The sequence below is a fragment of the Neolamprologus brichardi genome, chromosome 23, assembly GCF_056152115.1.
Source record: "Neolamprologus brichardi isolate AB-2024 chromosome 23, ASM5615211v1, whole genome shotgun sequence".
In the NCBI taxonomy this organism is placed as follows: Eukaryota; Metazoa; Chordata; class Actinopteri; order Cichliformes; family Cichlidae; genus Neolamprologus; species Neolamprologus brichardi.
Genome location: NC_142125.1, coordinates 1,566,154 through 1,587,893, shown reverse-complemented (window position 1 = coordinate 1,587,893; position 21,740 = coordinate 1,566,154). Strand labels below are relative to the sequence as shown.

General features: G+C 43.1%; 1 protein-coding gene across 1 annotated transcript; it reads left to right on the top strand.

Annotated features, from left to right (window-relative positions):
* Positions 1-5,277: 5,277 nt before the first annotated feature.
* lhx4 (LIM homeobox 4) lies at positions 5,278-15,329 on the top strand. Its single transcript, XM_006803267.3, has 6 exons — positions 5,278-5,571; positions 9,054-9,225; positions 10,497-10,699; positions 11,170-11,324; positions 11,814-11,985; positions 12,788-15,329. The coding sequence occupies exons 1-6, from the start codon at positions 5,493-5,495 to the stop codon at positions 13,168-13,170; spliced, it is 1,164 nt and encodes a 387-aa protein (XP_006803330.2). The 5' UTR covers positions 5,278-5,492; the 3' UTR covers positions 13,171-15,329.
* Positions 15,330-21,740: the final 6,411 nt, after the last annotated feature.

Below are 21,740 nucleotides of genomic sequence, written 5' to 3'. Positions count from 1 at the left end.
ACTTTTTTGTGTGTTTTGTCTAAAACTGATGCTTTGAACTGAGACAAAGTTGTGTTATGAAACCACTGACTGAAGGGTAAAAACCTCACCTTCCTGCCCTGTTGCTGTCTTCCATAAATTAGACAATGCAGAGTTTTATAGTCACTCGTCTCCTGTGCGCTCTCTGCCTCGATGTTTATTACCCCGCCGGTATTGATATTAAAATGCAGGAGGGGCTTGATGCATTTTTCTGTCATCTCTCTTTCTGACTTTAATAATACTATAAAGCTTCCTGCTGTGGGTAGAGGGAGAATGCGGGTGCGGGGGTGGAGTGGGGTGAATAAATTATGAAAAAGAGGTTAATATATGGTATTGGTATACATTGCATCCTAACTAAGCCAGATCCCCTTTCGGGTTTTAAACATGCAGCCTTTTAAACGCAGGAGTCACGCAGGGTCAGACCCATCTCATTTGTCTGCTGCAGCCCCTCCCCCTTTCATGTGGACGCTCATCTGCCGAGATCTGCAAACATCTCAGTGAGTGTTCATGCAGCCTGTACCGAGGTTTGCAGTTCATGCAATAACTTCTACTTCTGTCAGTTCACTCAAATTAATGGCTGATGAATGAGCACAGATTATACGTTTTTGTTTCGCTCCCAAAGACCCCGAACCAGCACAACCAGCACAACCAGCACACCCAGCACACCCAGCATAACCAGCACACCCAGCATAACCAGCCAACCACAGTTACACCAGATGAAACTGTGGAATACACCCAGTTGATGCGTTTGTCTTATTCGAATTCATTTGTGATTCCTTCCACATTAATAATGCAGACGTGGGTTTTATATCATTTTAAGTAACTACTTTTAAATTCCTCCAGTATAATCACTTTCACTGCTTCGTGCTTGTTTAATCTCATAATTTAACTTTCAGGACTTAAAATTGTGAGTTCACGTCACCGCATCATTACAACACAACCCCGACCTTCACTTCTGCTGATCTGGGCTCAGTTTCCCAAAAACATTGTTAAGCCGGGATCATCTTGTTCCCATTGTACTTCTTTACAATGACACCTTATAGATGATTTTGGGAAACGGGGCTCTGCTCCTGTTTCGCCCCCACCCCTTCCCCTCCAGAGTTAGCATATAGCTTACAGGAAGTGCTTGGATAATGAAGTTGGAGAAGAGCCAACACTTGTCAGTCACGCTGCTTTCACTCACTCAGCCAACACTGCTCCTTTCAGCGAGCATCAAAGATGCAACACTGGCTTTCTGTGGAAATCTGTAGGTTGTGGATGCCTTCACACGTTTGTATTGAGTAGTTTGTTATGATCGGTCATCTGCAGTAAAATAATCAGATTTTAATAGTTATCTTAAATAGAAATATCAAAATACAACACTGGAGTAAATGCATTTTATTTTGTTTTAGGTTTTATTTGTTGAAATTTAAAAGAATGGTTTCATTCAGTAATGTTGGTCAAAATCAGTATTTTAAATGCTGTGTGAGCTGTGTGTGGCCCATGAACGGTGAAAATGCGAACTAATTCAGAATGCAGAGAAAACCACAGGAGCTGCAGAGGAGCTGTGATCTTATAGGAGCTGTTAATGTGTTTTTGCAGCTCTGGACTTCTGCTAATCACACATTAACATCATTTTTGCATCAGGAGGTTTCACCTGAATCCAGATTATTGTTTGCACTCTGGTTTGCGAGAGCAGCTTAAGCTCCAGGTCTCAGCTTTCATTCATCCTTATATCCATTTGCTTTCCACGCTTATCTAATGAAGTTCGTGAGTCTATTCCAGCACGACGGGCAGCATTCAGACAGGCCAGCACCTTGGGCAGGTGCCAGTGCATCACTGAAACTGGATAATTTAACTACATTTCAGTTAAAGGGAGATCCTGCTGAATCCTCCTGTTTGTGTGTCTTTATCTTGTCATAAATAAATAATATTAATAGTGTTTCAATTAAATCTTATCAGTGTGAAAGTAAAGCAACATCCAAATGAAATCCTTCGCGCAGGCTTAAACTGTTGTAGTTATTCGAGTCAAACGAGCCTATTACCGCCTCGCCTTAGCGCGACAGGGTCAGGTTCAATCAGGGAATTGGAAAATATCATTTCTGACGGGAATAGATTTCGTTTGTTCAACCAATCTCTTCTACTAATTACCCAAATGGACAGGAGCTGTCAGGAGACAATAACTATTCCCTAATAGAATTTGCCCCCCAAGTGCAATTTAATTTTCTCCTCCGAGCTCTCTCCTAAGGTTTCCCCCTCGCTTTCTGCCTCTCTCCCTCTCTCTGTTCCTTTCCTGCTTTCGGACCAAATGCGCGGGGACACGGTGCCACTGCTACCTGATGTTGTTTTGCGGGTGGACGGCGGAGAAAGTGTGGACTGACTGCTGCAGTTTCCCTGCGAGCTCTGGCTGAAACGAGCCTCGGCGGTATGGAGGAGGAGAAGAAGAAGGCGAGGAGGAGGAGGGAGAGCAGAGAGGAGACAGACAGCCAGGTAGGTCTGCGCGATGCGCTGGGCTGTAATTCGTCTTGGAAGTGGAGAATCCATTTACGCACTTGTAAAGTGTAAGTGTTGCATGAAGGGAAACATAACGCGTTTGTTCTGCTCGCAGTCTCTGCATGAATTTGATCGTACCCAGGCTGAATTTGTGCTCTGAACCGTGTTATCATCATTGCAAGGCAAATTTGCTAATGTGCTCAGCTGACGTCCACTTTGGTTTGTGTGACCAACATTCAAATAATACATTTAAACGCGCAAAAATAATAAACACTCAGATGAAGCTTTTTCTGTTGTGGCTCGTTATGAACCAGGCCTGCTGCAGCTTTTCATCCCGCTCCATGAAAGCCTGATCACATAAGATATTGTGACTCTCTGCTCTCACTAAGATGGATCTGTGAATCGCAGATTTGCGCTTTGGTGACAATGAACTCATCCACTGAAATATTAGATCTAATTAGAGGTGCTCGGGTCAACGGCGGTGGCAAAGGAGTCGCCCTCTGTTTGAGTTATTGTCCGAGAGCTGCCTCCTCTCAAGATTACATTCATTTAGATAAATAACCTCCTTCGAAATATGTATCATAAAAACAGAAAAACATCTTTACTGATTTGTGTTAAAAATGTTTACAAATTAAACTTCATTTGACTGCCCGGGCGAATTTAACAGAGCCGTTTGAGTCCTCTTGGATAATAACATTAAATATATCTTCTCTGTAATTTCACACTTTAATTACTATTATTTTTAACTGTTATTTGCAGCATACATATATTTGTAAAATGCAAAACGATTCCCCCCCAAATGCGGATTGTTTTGCACATCCTTTAGTCACTAATAGCCACGTTGCTCTGCCATCTCATTTAAAGATGAAAAACGCACCTCATCATTTACTGTCCCACTAAACCAGATGTGCGCGCTCGTATCTTCTCTCTCGCTGCATTTGCATCCGTCAATTATTCTAATTGTGTTGCCCTTTGCTGACAGTTTAAGAGCATTTTATCTGCATTGTTTTCTAGGACAGCTAAAGGGCCTCGATTCCAACAATCAGAGTAATTGAATAGTCGAATAAATTGAATGATCTTGAGGGGAAAAGTGTATAATGAAAATAAAGTGAGACCATATGATCCCCTCGCCACACGTGCACGTTACTGATGGATGGACGGATAAAATTCCTGTAATATCCCAGTCTGCCTTTTAATCATCCTGATGCCCGTTTTCATTTTACTAAATTATATCTGGAAACGCCACGCGTACAGGCGAAGGGGATTGTGGGTCCAAACACCATAGGGTGGCTATAAAAAATAAATAATAAATAAATAATAAACAGAGATAGAAGCAGTTTATGGGCAAAAAGGGGGGAAATACGCATAATATGACGACTTAAATTGACTTTGCCAGAGCTTGTTCTCCCTTTTTTCTGATATTTGTAAAGCCAAATGAAAAAGTCCGCTAGTTTTGATCTATTGCTAGTGCAAAATATTGAGTCACATCACAGAAGAGCTCAAATATGTGTTGGATATTAAAGGGTATAAATGCGTCGAATTGATACACTTGAACTAAAACCTCACCTAAAATAGCCAAGTGGTAAATAAACTAAAAAGAAATGCTTTCACTTATTGTTTGTTTTTTTAAATAAAGAAAAATTACTGGTTTTGTTTTAGTTGAACATGTGATGTGTGTGTGAGAGAGAGAGAGCTGCAAACAGTCACCTGGGACCCTCAGACGGACTCGGAGTTGATGGAAACAACCTGCACTGGTTTGGAGGCGGACCGCGGCGGCAAAGCGCCACTGTGTGCTTTTCTTTCCACGCTTGAAGTAAATTGGAAGCGAAGATTGAGTTCATCTAGCCTGAACTAGCGGCCCTCCGGAGGGAATATCTTATCCGGGAGAGCAGTCTCAGACGATGGGGTTTGAAATGAGCAGTGTCAGGAGGACTGCGCCCAGACTCCTAATCCTACCTGTCACTGAGAGAGCAGCTGCACGGAGCTGCCACTGCCGGGGAAAGGGCTACAGGTGACGGTGCTGTGAATGTGACTCAGACGTGTCCAATAATATTCCTTCTGTGGTGTGGCTTCATTTATTATTCTTTCCTTTTTTTTGCACCCTTAGCTGTAGTAAGACCTCAGATTACATCTCAGATTACAGGGATACTTCTCAGGTGTGATGGTGCCTACGCGCACATTATAGGGCCAATCAATCAATCACCAAATAATAAAAATGAAGAAAAATGCGTTTACTTGCATTGAATTGACTGATGCCGCCATCCCACCTGCTGATATTCTATAAAAGTACATTTTTGCATCGCATTTGGTCACAGACGTGGGTGCTGAAGAAACAACATAGTCTGGACGATCCGCAGGGAAATCTGCGTGGACAGCAGACACGCTTTCTTTTTTTATTGCTTCGTGGATCATTTCTAAAGTAAAATGACATGTAGCTGAACTCTAATTTTCCTGGGAACACGGGTCCCTTCTCCTCCTTTCCTAAAGGAGCCCTGCTTGCCCGGGGACCCTCCGGAAGCCACTGCAGTGAGCTATTTATGGTCTCCACGGGAGCGAGGCCCCGCCTCTCCAGAGACTTTCTCATATAGCATGTAAGACTCCCCTGCTCCTCTCCTTTCTCCTTCTTCCTTGTACACCTATTGAGGATGCTTTCCGCCTTCGGGGGGCCTCCTCTTCCTGCTCTCCTATTGGCTCCCGGTCAGCCTCTGCCGTGGTGACGTCAGGCCCCGCCGCCCCTGCAGCGCTGAATGGACCAAGCAGCCTGTCCGATCCGCTCCAAAACAGCTCAACACGGCACGGCACAGCACGGACACCATCCCGGGAATAGGAAAATAACAGGAATAGAGGCTTGACGGGACAGCGACAGAGATCAGCCTCCAAATCGCACGAAGGCCCAACAACATCAGCATCATTGTTTGTTTTCTTCACGAGACAGGACGGGGGAGTGCGCCCACCGTTTTGCGGGTGTATGTGCGTGCGCTTGTCTCCCGGTTTGGATCACGATGATGCAAAGTGCGGCGGTCCTACCGACAGAGAGTCCTGTGAAGAGTTTACCGGAGATTCTCGGAGTGCCACTGCAGCGTAAGACATTTTTTTTCTCCTGTTCTTCAGTCTGGAAACTGGTTGGCGAGCGCAACCGGTGCTGCGGGGATTTGACTGTAGGGAGAGGGGCTTAGTTCCAGCAACCCGAGCGAGATTGGGGAGTCTTAGTGTGTCACGTACACCACTAATGTGCCACGCTTAGTCTTTATTTCACGGTGCAAAAGCGCCTCATAGACGATTCTGCTTCTCGGCCTCACAGCCACCCCGCATGTCCAATTAATCTTCAGCCTCACACAGCGAAGACGTATTCTGCGTTAGGCTGAAGCGCAAACTGGGATATTTTTCACTCGTCCCGGGTGAAAAATAATTTCTGGTGAAAGGCAACATTTATGATTCCCCAGTTTGGCCTCTAACTTCCCGCGTCAGGTTGCTGGGCTCACACGGAGCCTCCCAGCTGTTAATTTGTAAAAGAGTCTGCATGGTCAAGAGATCAGGCGCAGTTGTCATCAGCCATCAGACAAACACACTGACTTTGACTGACACTCATCACTGGGTCGAATTAAATAGCTTGAAACACTTTTATTTATTACAATTTAAGCACTAATAAAAGTGAAATTATCAATATTATTATTATTATTATTATTATTATTATTATTATTGAGGATAAGGGCAGATATTCAGTAGTTAATTATCGATGTATCGATGTATTTTCTACCTTCCAGCATCAAAGGCGAGAAATGCCTTACATCTGTTCTCCTGTTAATCTGTGCCAAACCTTTTCTTTCTTTTTTTTTTTTTTACAATCAAGGTCCAAGTGCAACTGGATACATTTCTGTTCTGACCTAATTATTTAATATGCCAGTTAGTAACAATGTACAGATGGAGCGGGTCTAATAGAGTAACGTCAAAAATAATCCACAACAGAACGGGATAACGTCGATAAATTACTGGACTGCTCTGTTTTCAAAATACTCATGATGCACATTTAAAGAAACACATTAAAGGTTGAAATCTGTTAACAAATGGCTAAAACTATATAACAAAATTGAGGGTAATCTTTCACATTTCTCCCATCTAACTAAAAAAAACATAAACAACGGTGAAATATGACAAGAGTCATCTCAGACTTCCAGCCTGTTCAGTGAAGTATTTAAACCTCACCAATTGGGGGGGAGCCTCTATATGGTGGGCTTATGCTCTTTAATTTTATAAATCGAGACAGATTAAAAGATTGGATAAAGATCCTGCCACTCAGCCCCCTGCAGAGCCAGCAGGCATCCTGGATTTAAACCTGGATTATTTCAGGAATAAAAGCAAAGCAGAATATATGTGAGCATTTTATATCACACACACAGTCCTCTGCTGACTCAGGGCAATTACACCCACACCTTAACCTGCAGGCTATTAGTCGTTGATATAGAGTGTTTACTTCACGTTTAATTAACACAAATCGCTTGACAACCGACGGCTGCCAGAGTGCACTTCTTCTTCTTCTTCTTCCTCCTTTCGTTTCTTCTTCTAAACAACACTCCTGCTAAGAGTCTGAAAGTGTGTTTCACCCGCTGTGTGAAATGAGCAAAGCGATGAGACTGCACGTGGTGAAGAGTGGTGGCAACAGATAATAAGATATGAAGAAGACCTGAATACACGAGGTTTACTCTCTCTCTCACTCACACACACACACACACACACACACACACACACACACACACACACACACTGAAGCTGGATGGCGAACGCCCTGTCGTTGCCAAGAATCGTGCTGCTTTCCTTTCAGCACCACTTCTCTCTCCAAAGCCATCCCGCTCGGCTTCACCCACCACTTATCTCTGGATATTTAAAATGCTCGTCCGACACACAGGCCACCCCTTCATAATCATTTCACTGCCTTCTTCTATCCTTTCTATGAGAATTACCTCGCCGAGGAGACACAAAGCCAGTCCAAGCTGCGTCTGTGCCGGAATGTTCCTCTGTGTGTAACAGTGTGCGCACTGTTTTTAAGCTTCTGTAATAAGGACCGAATATTTCGATGAGGTTATCTGTTCTTACTCTTCGCAAAATAAACGAATGAATACTGAAAATAAAACGATTTTATTATTTCTCCTCCTTGAAATTAAAATTAAAATCACAGAAATGCCAAAGGTACTAAGAGTAGTACATAAAAAAAACCCTCTAAAATGTGCGTGTCCTCGCCTCCACGGTGCAGAGTCAGTGAGCTTGGTTTTGCACGCAGTATTGTGTGTGGGGATTACGCATGAGGCACCCGGCGCTTACACGGTTATTGTAAGATGATTTCACGGCCGATATGTTTTCTCTCCACAGCAAAAAGGTTGTGATGTGTGTCTTAGCTTCATGGTGGTTTCCGGCCCCGGTCACTTGTTTTTTCTCAGTATGTTTTTTTTTTTTTTTTTTACAGTTTTTTTCTGATCGTGTAACATCATGCAGATGTGTGACAAAGACAGGCAGAGAATAAAAACAGTCTAAAGGTCTTTAAAGACAAATGCTGACGTGATGTTGGTTTATGGAGCATTGCTTTAATTTAATAGAAGGAGTAGGAGTTACTGTAATAATAAAAATGTTACAAATACAAATATTAAAATATAAAAAATATGCTGTTTGATCTCTAGAAATGTGCTACTTTGACAGAAAATCGCTTTTTGTTTTTAAATAAATTATGTTTTGATTTTATTTCGCTTTTTAAGATGTCTTGAAATGTGCAGCTTACCTGTAGTTTATCATCGACGCCAAATTTAATTGCTAATATCTGCCTCTGAATGAGCACGTGTGGTGTGCCAAGACACCTTTTTTCCCTTTCTTTTTTTTTTTACATTCACAAAAATTAAATTTAATCTCCCCTTGACCCTGATTTACATCCAGAAACCGCCTCACCTTCTCACACTGGTTGCCACCATGCTTCCCATAAAATCATTAGGAGATTAATTAGGGTCAAACTAGATCTGGCTAACGAAATTAAGAGAAACAAAAATCAATATTTCGTCAGAAAATTATTTTCGCCCTACAAGCGAACAGCTCCGAGTTCAGCACCTTGGACAGAGACGGACAATACAAATACGCGCGATTTATATATTTTTTGTGCTGTTTAGCTGAGATAGCAACATCAAAATAAGTCGTAATAAAATAAAAAATAAATATATAAACAAAAGCAAAATAAATAACATTTAAAAAAATTAAACCGATATGATACATCACGGTGTTTGTTGCAGTGACGGGCCTTTAGAAAATAAACATCCAACAGATTTCATTGTTATTATATCTACACGGAAATATGAGTGAAACCCGAGTTTATTGTCTGATTCGGGTTTTAAAACTAAACTACAGGCTTGCAGATTTAGGGGAAACTTTAATGTGCGAAACAATTCTCCGTCACCATGAATGTAATTTCATTTTTTGTTGTTTTTGTGAAGGTAAAACTAAACGAACGCCCCTTCGGCTCGCGTAAAGCGCTTATTTCTCTTTGCTTCTCTGTTAACTCTGCGGGACTGCTCTTGTCTCCGTCACAGAGATCCCTCAGTGTGCAGGCTGTAGTCAGCACATCCTGGACAAGTTCATCCTGAAGGTGCTGGACAGACACTGGCACTCCAAGTGCCTCAAGTGCGCCGACTGCCAGACACCGCTGGCGGACAAATGTTTCTCCCGGGCAGGAAGCGTCTACTGCAAGGAGGATTTCTTCAAGTAAGTGCGCTTCTCCCCTCACCATCCGCGTGGATTGTTTCCTGCAGAGTGAGCAGTGTCAGCCTTTCTCCAGAGCAGCACTAACAAATATTACAATTTCCTTGACAAAAATCCGACTGTGACCTGTAATAGTTCCGGTGTATTAGTATTGCAACCGACTGGTTTCCGTTTGCTAACACGGTTAAAATGCTAACAATATAACATTGTACCATACATGTATATTAGGCCAACCTTTGTCTTTTTACCTTTAATTATTTAATAATACATATTCACCACTTTCCCCTAATTTATGAAGAACAGAAACCTGACAGCTGCAGGTGTTTGTTTGGTGGTCGCTGCTCTGTTCTCCTCTTTGTTCTGACTGAACATGTGTGATGTTGGTCGCCCTCATAATGAGCACAGTTTGCCTGATTCCCAGTGTAGTGGCAGCTCTACAGATTAAAAACCCCTTTATTTCACAGTCTAGTTGCCATTTATTCTTTCAACAATTGGATGTTTGAGGCATTGCAGGAGAAAATTGAGTTTGACTTTTATCCAGAACACGATCGGCATATTGGGGCTTTTTACCAAATCATGTTTGAAAGGTTTTAATGCTCAAAGCTAGAAAGAGACCTAAAGAGCTCCGGAGTCTCACTGGGAGCTAACTGTGTTAGGTGACCCAGGGGGCAGCGCTGGTGGGGGCTGTAGCATGTTCAAACGCACACACACACACACATTAAATAATACATACACATAGCTTTGCTGGTGTTTGCTTCCCAGAGGTGATTTGGAGGCCTCACCTTGCTCTTTTTATTTTTGTGTGTCTGTGTTGTGATTTAAAGCCTCTCCTGAGTCAGTGTTTTATTGGTTCTCCTCAGGGTGTCTTTACTGTGAGGACCCCTCCTCCTCCTCCTCTTCTTGTTCTCTTTTTACTCTTCCTCCTCCTCATCTAGAGCTGTCAGTAGTTCATCTGCAATCGCATAAACATGCAAACATGCAGATGCACGCTCAAACGCACACAGTGCACTGATCCCGTCCATCTATCAGTCTGCTGGCAGATCCACCGTTAACAGAAACACATTCCAGGGATGATTTTTCCCTCCTCAGCAGCTGGAGTTCCTATTAATACAGACACTGTGCCATCATTCTTGGCTGCAGATGAAGAAATAGTCATGTAGTGTGTGAAATTTTAATCTCAGCTGCTCGCACTCTTTCCATCAATCCACCCCGCCGGCGCTTTACAAATTTTTTTTAATGGCGTCTCTCTCGCTCTCCTTCGTGTTTTCCTGCAGACGTTTTGGTACAAAATGTGCATCGTGTCAGCAGGGCATCCCGCCGACACAGGTCGTGCGGAAGGCGCAGGACTTTGTTTATCACCTGCACTGCTTCGCCTGCATCATGTGCAGCAGACAGCTGGCCACCGGGGACGAGTTTTACCTCATGGAAGACGGGAGGCTGGTGTGCAAGGTGGATTACGAGGCCGCCAAACAAAATGGTAGGTGTGCAGGAGTGTTCACTGTTAGGCTACGACGAGCGTTTACTGGAAATATATGTTTCAATAAGTCTTAGCAGTTTTTATCCACCTGGTTTAGTGCTGATGACTTCACTTAACTACACAGAATCACAACACTATGAATCATGGATAAAGTTGTATTCACGGTAATACGACTCCTGCCGGTGGATCTGTTGTTTGTTTGTGGCTGTGTGCTGCTTCTCTCTCTCCTCAGATGTCCATGCATCTCTGATTGATTATGCAAAGTGAAGCAATGCTCTTATATGGTGCTGTTCCAATCACTCCGGCAGTGAATAGATTTATGTCCTCTGCTGTGGGAGTGGGACAGATGCACAAGGACAATAATACACTTCTATACATGACCGTTCACTCCACCGAGCACAGACACGCTCAGTGTGAAGGCCTGAGGGCAGTGAAGAAGTCACTCACGCTCGCATGTGTGGTGTTTTCAGATGATTCAGAGGCGGGGACCAAGAGACCAAGGACCACCATCACCGCCAAACAGCTGGAGACCCTCAAAAGTGCCTACAAAAACTCGCCGAAGCCCGCACGCCACGTCAGAGAGCAGCTGTCATCGGAGACGGGGTTAGACATGAGAGTGGTGCAGGTAGAGTGTTTTGGCTATGTCCTGCAGGTCCCTGAGAAAGCCGACTCGCTGAATCCAGGATCTCAAGTGCTGATACAAATGTTAAAAAGCAAATGCATATTTGTAAACAACATAATTCACATGCATTTTACTTGAATTTTAAATTTAAATGAACATATTTAGTATTTTAGAGTGTTTCAGAGCTAAAAAGATCACGTTTTACATTTTTTTCACATATTCACTTTAGTGTTCATGCGTTTGTTTTCCTACCTAAAATTTCTGGTATCGACTGTTGTGAGATAATTAAAATTTGATGAGTTTATTTGTTCATTTAAAAGCTCAGGTTGCAAATAAACACATTTATAAAGAGTGATGCTACATTGCGTCAAACAAAGGCCGAGGCCGAAGTCAGACTGAGAGCGTATCCTTCCTGTTGTCATTGATTATTCGTTGCAGATGTCTTCCAGTGTTTCATAATTTCATTTGCACTTAACGATAAATGTTCCACAGGTTTGGTTTCAGAACCGGCGAGCGAAGGAAAAGCGTCTGAAGAAAGACGCTGGGCGCCATCGCTGGACTCAGTTTTATAAAAGTGTCAAACGCAGCCGAGGAGGAACTAAAGTGGAGAAGGAGAGCTCAGCCGACGACGCAGGACTCAGCGACAGCGAGCTGAGCTTCAGAGGTACGCCGCTTTTATCGCTTAAAAGTGAGATCCCTGCAGGGAACTGTCCGTCACGCTGCCGCGCTAATGGGATCGAGGGAGCCTAGAAGCTGCTAAATGACACGAGCGCCGCGGCAATTGGAAGTGTCTTTGTGGCGTTTCATTTGTTTTCCAGCATTCATCAACGCGTGGCGTCGCAGTCGGGCAAATCCAAAATGGCATTCTCATTTCACATTCCCGTCACACGTCCCTGTGGCTGCTGACGCATCCTCCTGCCTCTGTTTGTCACCATGATGGAGCTTATTGGAAAAGAGAGAGGGTCCTTAGTGGGATGCGAACGGCGTTTTAGACACACCATGTTATTTAATGTTCGCACACCCCGTTTTTGGTAGTCATAAAAGTCCTCAAGCCAAAGAAGGCTATTTTTATGAGAAATGAAAACATGGTGACAGAAACTCTATAAAGCATGTGAGGCTTTTAGTCAATTAGAGAGAAAGCGCTCTGGGGCGTTGTTGTTATTGAAGCCACTCAGGGGAGGGACGAGATGGAAACAAATATTTTGTGCTGCAGTAATCGCTCGGTTAGAGACGAAGCAGAGAGAGCATCCTTTCTCACTTTCTCGCTAAGAGAACTGAAAAGCGTTTCAAAGACTTGCGTGACTCGTCCATTTACTGTACCTCCGTGAAATCCGCCACGATAAATCTGACTCGTAAAAGCACTTAACCGTATTGAAATATAACAACTGTATAATGCTCGCGCAGGTGACGGCGCCGCTGATGTCTCAAAGTTTTTACACTCCTAAGTGACGGTTTCTCCTCCACAGACGACCAGGTCCTGTCAGATCTCGGCCACGCCAACGGGCTTTACGGGAGCGTCGGCGATGTGACCAACACGCTGAATGGCGGCTTCTCCGTCGACGCGGCGGGACAGCCCTACCACGACATCCGAGCGGGAAGCCCTTACGGTCTCCCCCAGTCGCCCTCCTCCATCGCCTCTCTGCCCGGCCACACTCCTCTCCTCAACAACCTGAGCTTCAACATGGACAGCCTGGTGGCGCAGGGGGGGCCGGGCGGCGTGGGACAGGCTCTGAGGGCCATGGCAGGAGGCCCGACCTCAGACCTCTCCACAGGGAGCAGTACGGGATACCCTGACTTCCCCACCAGCCCCGCCTCATGGCTGGACGAGATGGACCATTCCCAGTTTTGAGTCTCAGACATGGTAAAAAAAAGTACTGTGGGGGAAACATCAAAGTGGACTCAGAAGGCTTTTTACATTTCTTTCTATCGCTCGCCACGGTCCATGTTTCGGGTGCGATGTTGGGCGAAGAGGAGAAGGGAGTCGTAGTTGGTGAGGTAGCCATCGGAGATATGTAGTCTGAGCAGAAGCAGCGAGAACGCCTCCACACAGAATGAGTCAACTCTGCATCACATGATCTTTTTTACACTTTATTTTGTTCGTTCACTCTCTGAAAGTGAGACCGGATCTCAAATATATCGGTGGAGTAATGCTCACAGGGGAGAAACGTCTCACACAACATTAGGGCGACACAATCCAGATCAAAGTCCCTACGAAACCCAGGAGTCACCTGCATGCTTCTCATCCACACCGAGCAGGACTGCCGTACAGCCACGTCCGAGCCTTTACATTGGCAATGCACTTTACTCTCCTCGCCTCTCTACACATGTGGACAGGAACAGGAGCAGAGGACAGGAGGAGAGACGTATGCACAAGGCAAAAAACAGTGTTTCATCGGGAGAGAAATTTACAAAAAAAGAGTGGCACAAGTGTTGATTCTGAACCACGCTGATGCTTTTTTGTTTTGAACATAGTGCTCAAACTTACAACTTATTAGCAAATAGATGACCGTTGGTCTGCCCGTCCTTTCCTCTGTCCGTCTGTCTGTTCATTAGAAGTTTACGTCTCCCCTCTGTGAATGAGGGCGATCACTGTTTGCTACAAAGCAGATCTCTCGTCTATATTTATAGGTGCTTGACTTGTTGTCATCTGTGTAAAAGCTGGTCTGGAAGCAGACGTCCGTCAGTATTAAATGATCTCAGACACAGACTCGCCAGGAATAAAAAGATTATATGTTCGAGGCAAAGTCAAGACATGTGTACGGTTTGGAAATATTCAGTTCTAACTGCTAAACACGCCCCGCATCTTATCCATTCGTATGCACATGCAGATTCTTTTGCAGACGTTGAAAAGCAAACATAAATTTGACACTTGAAATGCTAACAAGCAGGAACGCAGATAAAAACTCTCTTGAGTTTCTTCGGTCTGATCCAGGCGCCTCTTGGTAATCTACTCAGTGCAGCTTCGCCTGCTATCAACCTACTTACTGACCCCAGATGTGTCGTCAGCCTGTTCTCCCACCGCCCGGCCTGCATGTCAGAGGGATTACCGATAGTCCCCCACATTCAGGGCTGATGCTTTAGCGTCAGCGCTGGCACGACTGCCGGGCCGATGCATTTCCCACAGCTGCGTCTTTAAAGACCCACAACAACTGAAACGGTGGAACGATTCGGTGTTTCTGATTGTTGACCTGCTGAGCATGCAGGAACCATCATTCAGATTTGATCTCTGCTTCAAAAGAGAAACAAAGTCATGTGGGTACTTCTTTTGTTTAAAAAAAACAAGGAAAAGAGGGAAAAACAAGTGTTTTCAAAACCAGAAAGCAAATAAAGAAATAAAAGGTGACACTATTCAGAGAAACTCGAGATTACAGCGTAATTATTTGGTTGATAAATTAAAACGATATAAAGTGTAACACGGGGGAAACATTTAGATGTATTAGAGTTGGTTAAATTCCAATACAACGAAGAATAAATGTGTTACAGAAAAAACAAATTTAGGAAGCTCTCATATTTGATTATTTCATTTATCACTTAAAAATGACAGTTGGAAGCAACGTGGACAAAGTTTTGAAAGAAGAATAGTAAAACATTCGTTTTAAATTACTGAGCTACTGTAAAACAATTGTTCATTATGTGACAGTTAAAAAAGGGATGCAGTCTATAACTCACATCAACCATGAGTAAACTTCTGTTACCCCCAGGACGAGTGCACCTTAACTACAGTGTAATGTTTGAGTTTTACAGTGAAATAACAAACATGTGACCACGACAGCTTCATTCAGTCTGCGTTGCCTCCAAACTTTGCATCTTAATTGCTGTAAATTTTGTACAGTTTGAAAACGTGTTGATCGTCTTGTTTCATGAGCGCTATTTATTATTGCCATGTGTCTTTGAAAAAGATGTAAAAGAGAGCACTGAATTTATTCATTTATGCCTTCTGTGTAACGGTCTGAACTGTGTACAGTCAAATCTATATGAGGAAAATAAAGCTGGATTGTGTTTGGGTTACGCTCGGCTGCTTTCTTTCCGTACTCCGGGCCGGCGGTGATGAATGTGAGACTTAAGAGTTTCAGCTGGACTTTGTTTTTAATATATCAAAAGAAAAATACGTGCTGTAGGTGTTTTTATTATTTTGCCTTATTGAAACGCTCTTAGAGCGAGTTAACCCGCAAATTCATTTACCCATTGAGAGCATTTACCACACACTTAGGCCTCTATTCAATTGTGGGGATCCATTTAGTACCACCAACAGACAGTGGTCAGTCAGTTAACAGTGATTGATACTGCTTTCCGCTCTCGCTCTCCGGGTGGGGGGGGTGACAAGAAAGATGCATGAAGGGAGATTAAGGAAAGAAAGCCGGAGAGAGAAATAAAACAAGTGCAGAAACAGATGCTCGCTGGCTATTTCTCTGATCCTCTCAGTGCTAAAGAGACACAACAGCAGATTGCAGCACCGCACTGTCAAATCTACCCTTAATCCCCGAGCTGTTAACTAATTGTGAAATATAGGCAAATGTGCTTTGTAGTCAGGCAAATATGATCCATATGCAGGCAGCGTGCTCGCACATGTCGAGCTGGTAAATAAACAATTTGCTGAGAGGCCAGTAAAAAATACCCTAAAAAATTATTTAGTTATTAAATGAAATTTTACTTGCAGTAATTATTACCTAAAAGGCGTCTTCTGCACATTTTCATCTGTACTTAATGTGAAAACAGAAAATAACAGTGAGTCCCAGCAGGCGTCTGCAATGGAAACGTGAGGGTGTGACAGAGGCCTTCTTAGCTTAGCATGTAAGCTAATAATGCATGCACAACATAGAGTAGCGCTGAAGCTGCTTCATAGACTCTGATTTTAAAATTGTTAAAATTCACATTTTGAACACATTTTAACCAAAACAGCAGACAGAACGATCGTCGCCGTCACCTGAGACGCTACCAGGAAATAACACAAAAAAGTCACGTGTCGGCTGCGTGTCGGTGCAGCTGCGTCGTTAGGTGTAACTGGCACTCACACACATGCAGTTTCTGCTGCATGGATAAAAGCTCACGAGTTACAATGCATCTACTCGCTGTGACTATGGTGTTGGCTAAGCGCAGCATGTATAGAATTATAATGAAATTACAGCACAGTGTACATCCGTATGAAACTCATTTCTATGCAGCAACGTGCAGCATTTGTTTGAGAGCAGGCCAACGCAACCCAAACGTAAGTGATATCGATTCCTCTGTGTTTTAGCTATTCCTGTAGCATTATAAAAACAAAAAGCAAAGAGTCAGCCTGCTCGGAGTTTGCACGTTTGCATAAAATGCTACAAATTGAGCTGATTTTTATTTAAGCATTGATTGGCTGGGTTATGGGCATTAATGGATAGGGTCTAATAGTACTGGCTTACAAAGATAAAGAGCCACACAGACAGTTAGGATAATTTACACGCCACTTACAGCACTAGTATACAAATAAATCTGTAGAAACTCCACCACTGTTGCTTTTGCGAAGATGACAAACACAAGCACAAATGCCATTATCATCGATCGCGAGGCTTTTATTACAAACTTCCTCAAGGAAACTGGGTTTTTTTTTCTTCTCAAGCAAAAGGGAATAAATTAACATGCAAAATAGACAGGATTTGTTTTCGGACCGAAAGTCAATCTTGCAGCGTCGAGACAGGACATTTTTCTCCCCGAACAACTTCATCCAGCCTGCAGTGAACAATGATCCGCAGCATGACGGAGTGAGTCTTAAAGAGGAGCTGGAGTCAAACGGAGGCCTCTCAATGACACCCTCAAGGTTGTGAGCTCAATGCTGTTTTAATGTGAAACTGGGACTTTTCCACTCCACAGTTACTGTTACAGAAATCCGATCGGTTACAGGTAGCCAAATCATGTGTAGCTGTACTGAAGAAAATCTCGAATGTAACGCAGAACCAAGCCTCTGTTTGCCGCCTTAAGTCTTAAACATCAACTTTTTGGTTTCGGTAGTTAGTGGTAACGCTTCTTCATCAACGCAAACTGCACATCAGAGTGGAGGACACACAAACCTGCACAAACTCGCACGAGCGCAGTCCAAGCCACCGCTAAACCAATCTGGTGTTAGTGGAGAGTGTTTCAGCAGCAGGGGGATTTTTGCTTACTGCTGGGTTCCTAACCACGCTGCTGCTGAGAGTGGGTGTGGGGGGGCGTGCTGCAGCATAAAGAAAAGATGGAGGAAGGGCTGTGGCGAGGTAAAGGCTCGCATTAAGAGCGGGCCAAAGCAAGAACATGGTATGGCTTTTACGGGAGAGAGAAAGTAAAGGAGAGGCGGTGCAGAAGGACGCTATAATTCCTCAACATCCCAGCGACGCTTTTCTGTACTGACGAATAAATAAATAGTAAATAAATCTGTACACTTATCAGCCAAGGAACAAGAAGTTTGGGTTTCTGTTTATAGTCGGGATTAAGGAGGCTTTGGTTGCATGCATGTGTAACAGAGTCATAAATCACATTGTTATAATTACACAAAATGTGTTCAAACCCCCAAACCGTTCCTTTTATACCTGACTTTTAGGACCTCCAAGCCTGTAGTTTTGTCCATTATCAGTTAGAGCCCCTCCTCATTCTTTTCTTCTTCTTCTTTGGTGCAACCCTATAAATACAGTGTACCCCTTTTGCCTCTCCCCTTTTCTACAATTCCCCTGTGGGAGAGGTGGGTATAATTTCTTTCCCAACACTTTAAAACGCTCATATAATGCATATTTAGCCACCTGGATGTTTCTGATTGTGATTTTAGTTCAATTATCGTCATTATTAAGCCTGTTTTTTGTTAGATGTTATGAGTGTGTAGTATGTATGTATCATAAATGTGTTTTAGGCGCCATAAATGCTAGCATGAACATATACTCCTTGCTAGCTTGGAGGTTGTGGTGGGTTGAGCTAACCCTCTTCCCCACTGTTTGTATTTGGTCGTAGGAGCTGGAGTAAAATTATTTACTTGGAGGCCTTTCTTTCTTTCTTTTACCTTTTTTGATCAGGTATGTCGGATTTTGTGTTGTTGTTTTTGTTTTATCTTATGTCAAATATGTTACGTGTAAATGCATACTTTATGTTTAATGTAAAAATAAATGCCAGCCCTTTTCTACAATTCCCCTGTGGGAGAGGAGCTGGAGTGGGCAAATTATTTACTTGGAGGCCTTTCTTTCTTTTACCTTTTTTATCAGACACAACGCAGAATCACACCGGTTACACATGCTTGTTATAAATACCTGCTGGCTCACCCTGAAACTACCAAATCACCCCAGAATCTGCCTCTGAAGACTGTGCAGTAGTTCCCCACAGTTAGGAACAGAGATGGGCAGTAACGCGTTACTTGTAACGTGTTACTGTAATCCGATTACTTTTTTCAAGTAACGAGTAAAGTAAGGGATTACTATTGCAAAAACGGTAATTAGATTACCGTTACTTTCCCGTAGGAACGCTGCGTTACTGCGTTACTAAAACCGTGATGTTTTTGCGAGAATGTCTCATGACAGTGACGTAAGCGAGTGCGACGTTGGTGACAACAGCTGTGTGCAGATCAACAATGGATCATATATCGAGTGCAGAGAGAGTATGAGCGTGCAGCGTTTAAAGCGTGGAAGTACTGACCTTACTTTGAGTTTGATTCCATAAAAAGTGACAAAAACATTAGTGTCCGTTGTGCGTGGGAAGAAAACTTCTTTTTACAGCGAAAAAACCCCTAAACTTCCAAACAAGCACCGAGTAGCTACGACGTAATGGGAAACTCACAGAGAAACTCGCGGATTCTTCCACTGACCGCTGCACACCTGCACCAGGGTAACCCTCCGCCTACCCCACTCCTGCTTTACAGGTGAAAATAGAGCAACAGGACCGCTAGTCTTTGACTTTATTTATTTTCTGCTGTGTTTTACTTGCATCTATTTGAAAGACTGAGTGTAAACACACAAAAAAAATTATTTTATGTGCTGGAATGTGCAGAAAATAAGTTTAAATGTTAAACTAATTTCTTCCAGTCAGAGAATGTTGCAGATAATTTAATGTTTGCTTGATGCATAAAGTTAAAAGATTAAAACTAATAAAACAAGTTTTAAAAAGAGACTTTTCCATTTGATTACATTTTGTATGATGATTATGCAGAAAAAGTAGAATTGGGCTGAAAGATCTATCACTTTATCACCTATTCAGGTTGTAAATCGTGTTTTTAAAAAGTAACTAAGTAACTAAGTAATTAATTACTTTTGAAAATAAGTAATCAGTAAAGTAACGGGATTACTGTTTTGGGGAAGTAATCGGTAATTAGTTACTGATTACTTTTTTCAAGTAACTTGACCAACACTGGTTAGGAATAGCAAGGATTTGTTTTCCCTGTGAGAATCCATTTGGAGTTTATTTTTCCACATGATCGCCAAATTAGTTAAAGATGGGTCTGGGCCGGCGTGACAGGTGGGTGCCAACTCGGTCACTAACTGTATGCTAGGCCTCACCTCAGGTACATGCAAGGCTACACTGCTGTCGTGTATGTGGTGTTAGTGTCTTTTTTAATAACATTTTACAAATGATATGGTTTGCTGTGTTGCTATGTGGCTAATTGTACTCAGTCACTAGTTTTGCAGCCGTCTCCACACGTCAGCTTCTTGAGGAAGACGCTGAATCTCACAAGAGTTAATTACTTTGCTGTCAAATTAAAGTTGCCCTAAAACATTACTGCAGTATAAATGTGCAAAGTTAGTTTTGTCTCGTATGTTTTGTTGTTGACGCCTGCTTGCATGTAACGTTGTTATATTGTGCATCTTAGTGCAATTTTGAATAACTGCCGTTGAATAAGAATCAGGGCAAAGTACTGGTGCTTTAAAGATGTACTGAAGTTCCTAACTGAGCGGCCGTGCAGCACTGGGCCTCGGGGGGTATGAGTCTGCGGTTTGAGGAGGGAGGGAGCTGCCGTGTCAGAAGTGAAAAGCTCAGAGGAAAATTGAAGCCCCATAATGGAAGCATAATGGGCTTAGTGTCAGAGTCTCGCAGACGAGCCGGGAGGGAAGCACGACTGCCGTCATTCTCTCTTACCTCAAGCAAGTATAACGGGGTTTAGGAAGCAACGGGGAGACAACGCCGAGACCCAAACAGGCTTTAGAGATACACCAACAGCCTAATGGCTGGATGTGGACAGAATTCATAACGACGAGATGGTCAGCGGTTGTCTCTTTGTGGGATTGTAGAGCATCGTGTCTCGGACTCACGTTGAATACTCAAAAAGCGCCGTCTTAGCTTATGCAGGGTTGCTCCTCAAAATTCATGAGCTGACATGGACACAATTTCATTGAGGAAGATTCTTTGGCCGGAGTCTACAAAAGTGGAAGAGGAAATAAAAACTGAGGCCTCTTCCCCGCGGAGACGTGTGAAAGCAGGGCTGAACGAGACACGGATGCAGATTTCGAAATCATGTGGAGGGATCTTAATTCGACTCGTGTACAGCACACCTCACTTGCATCAGCACAACAACACCTGTCAAGACGAAAAATCGAATTTGAACCGCGTCCCCCCCTAAGCGATGACTACTGATCCTCAGCAGACCATGTAAAGCTGTCACAGATCTGCGAGTGGCTGACATGTTGAGACAGTTATCTAACGCCTTGTGTGTTAGAGCAGATTTCCAGTGCAGCACAGTTGGTCTTTAAGTGCAGGAGGGAGGGGGGAGCTTGTTTGAGAGTAAAGGATTAAGCTTTGTCCCCAAAACGTGCACGACGTCTTCATGAATCTGTAGTTAAGAAGCAGGATCCAGATTTAGTGCATTCTCATCTGCTGCACTGTGTGTGTGTGTGTGTGTGTGTGTGTGTGTGTGTGTGTGTGTGTGTGTGTGTGTGTGTGTGTCATAGAGCTGAGGACCAGTAAAGCTGATTTGGACTCCGACCATGTGTTGGTTATTTTTGGAGAACATCCAGATTCCTCCTTATATGACATAATCATGCACAGGCTGCTCTCTATATGCAATATGTTGTGTTTGTGCTCTGTGGACTACAAGTCTCTGCTGGTCACGTGGGGGGCGTGGTTTAAATGTTTGGATTAAAACAATTGTGTCCATCAGGCCACTGAAACCTATTGAACCGAACATGTTGTTGGAGGTTAGAAAAGAACAAATACTTTGTGCATGTGTTGAAGTTTAAGCTCCAGTAAATGTCGTCTTAGTAATTATGAATATATCAAACTTTCCCCCCAGATTTGTTTTTGATTATTGATCAAGTTTATTGTAATGAGGCCTGCTTCTACCTTAAACGATGTTACTTTTAAAATGTATTCCACTACAGATTACATGTCCCAAAATGTATTTTGTAACATATTCAGAATACTTTGGATTACTTAATACATTATAATGCTTTTTACAACTACATGAATGAACTATTGCTGTGTGATTTATTACTATTACTGAAGGTT

What these genes read in the sequence shown, in the direction of transcription:
- lhx4 (XM_006803267.3), top strand. Translation starts at nt 5,493, where the DNA reads ATGATGCAAAGTGCGGCGGTCCTACCGACAGAGAGTCCTGTGAAGAGT. An exon ending in TGCAAGGAGGATTTCTTCAA is followed by an intron (nt 9,226 to 10,496) that starts GTAAGTGCGCTT and finishes GTTTTCCTGCAG; the next exon opens with ACGTTTTGGTACAAAATGTG. An exon ending in CGAGGCCGCCAAACAAAATG is followed by an intron (nt 10,700 to 11,169) that starts GTAGGTGTGCAG and finishes TGGTGTTTTCAG; the next exon opens with ATGATTCAGAGGCGGGGACC.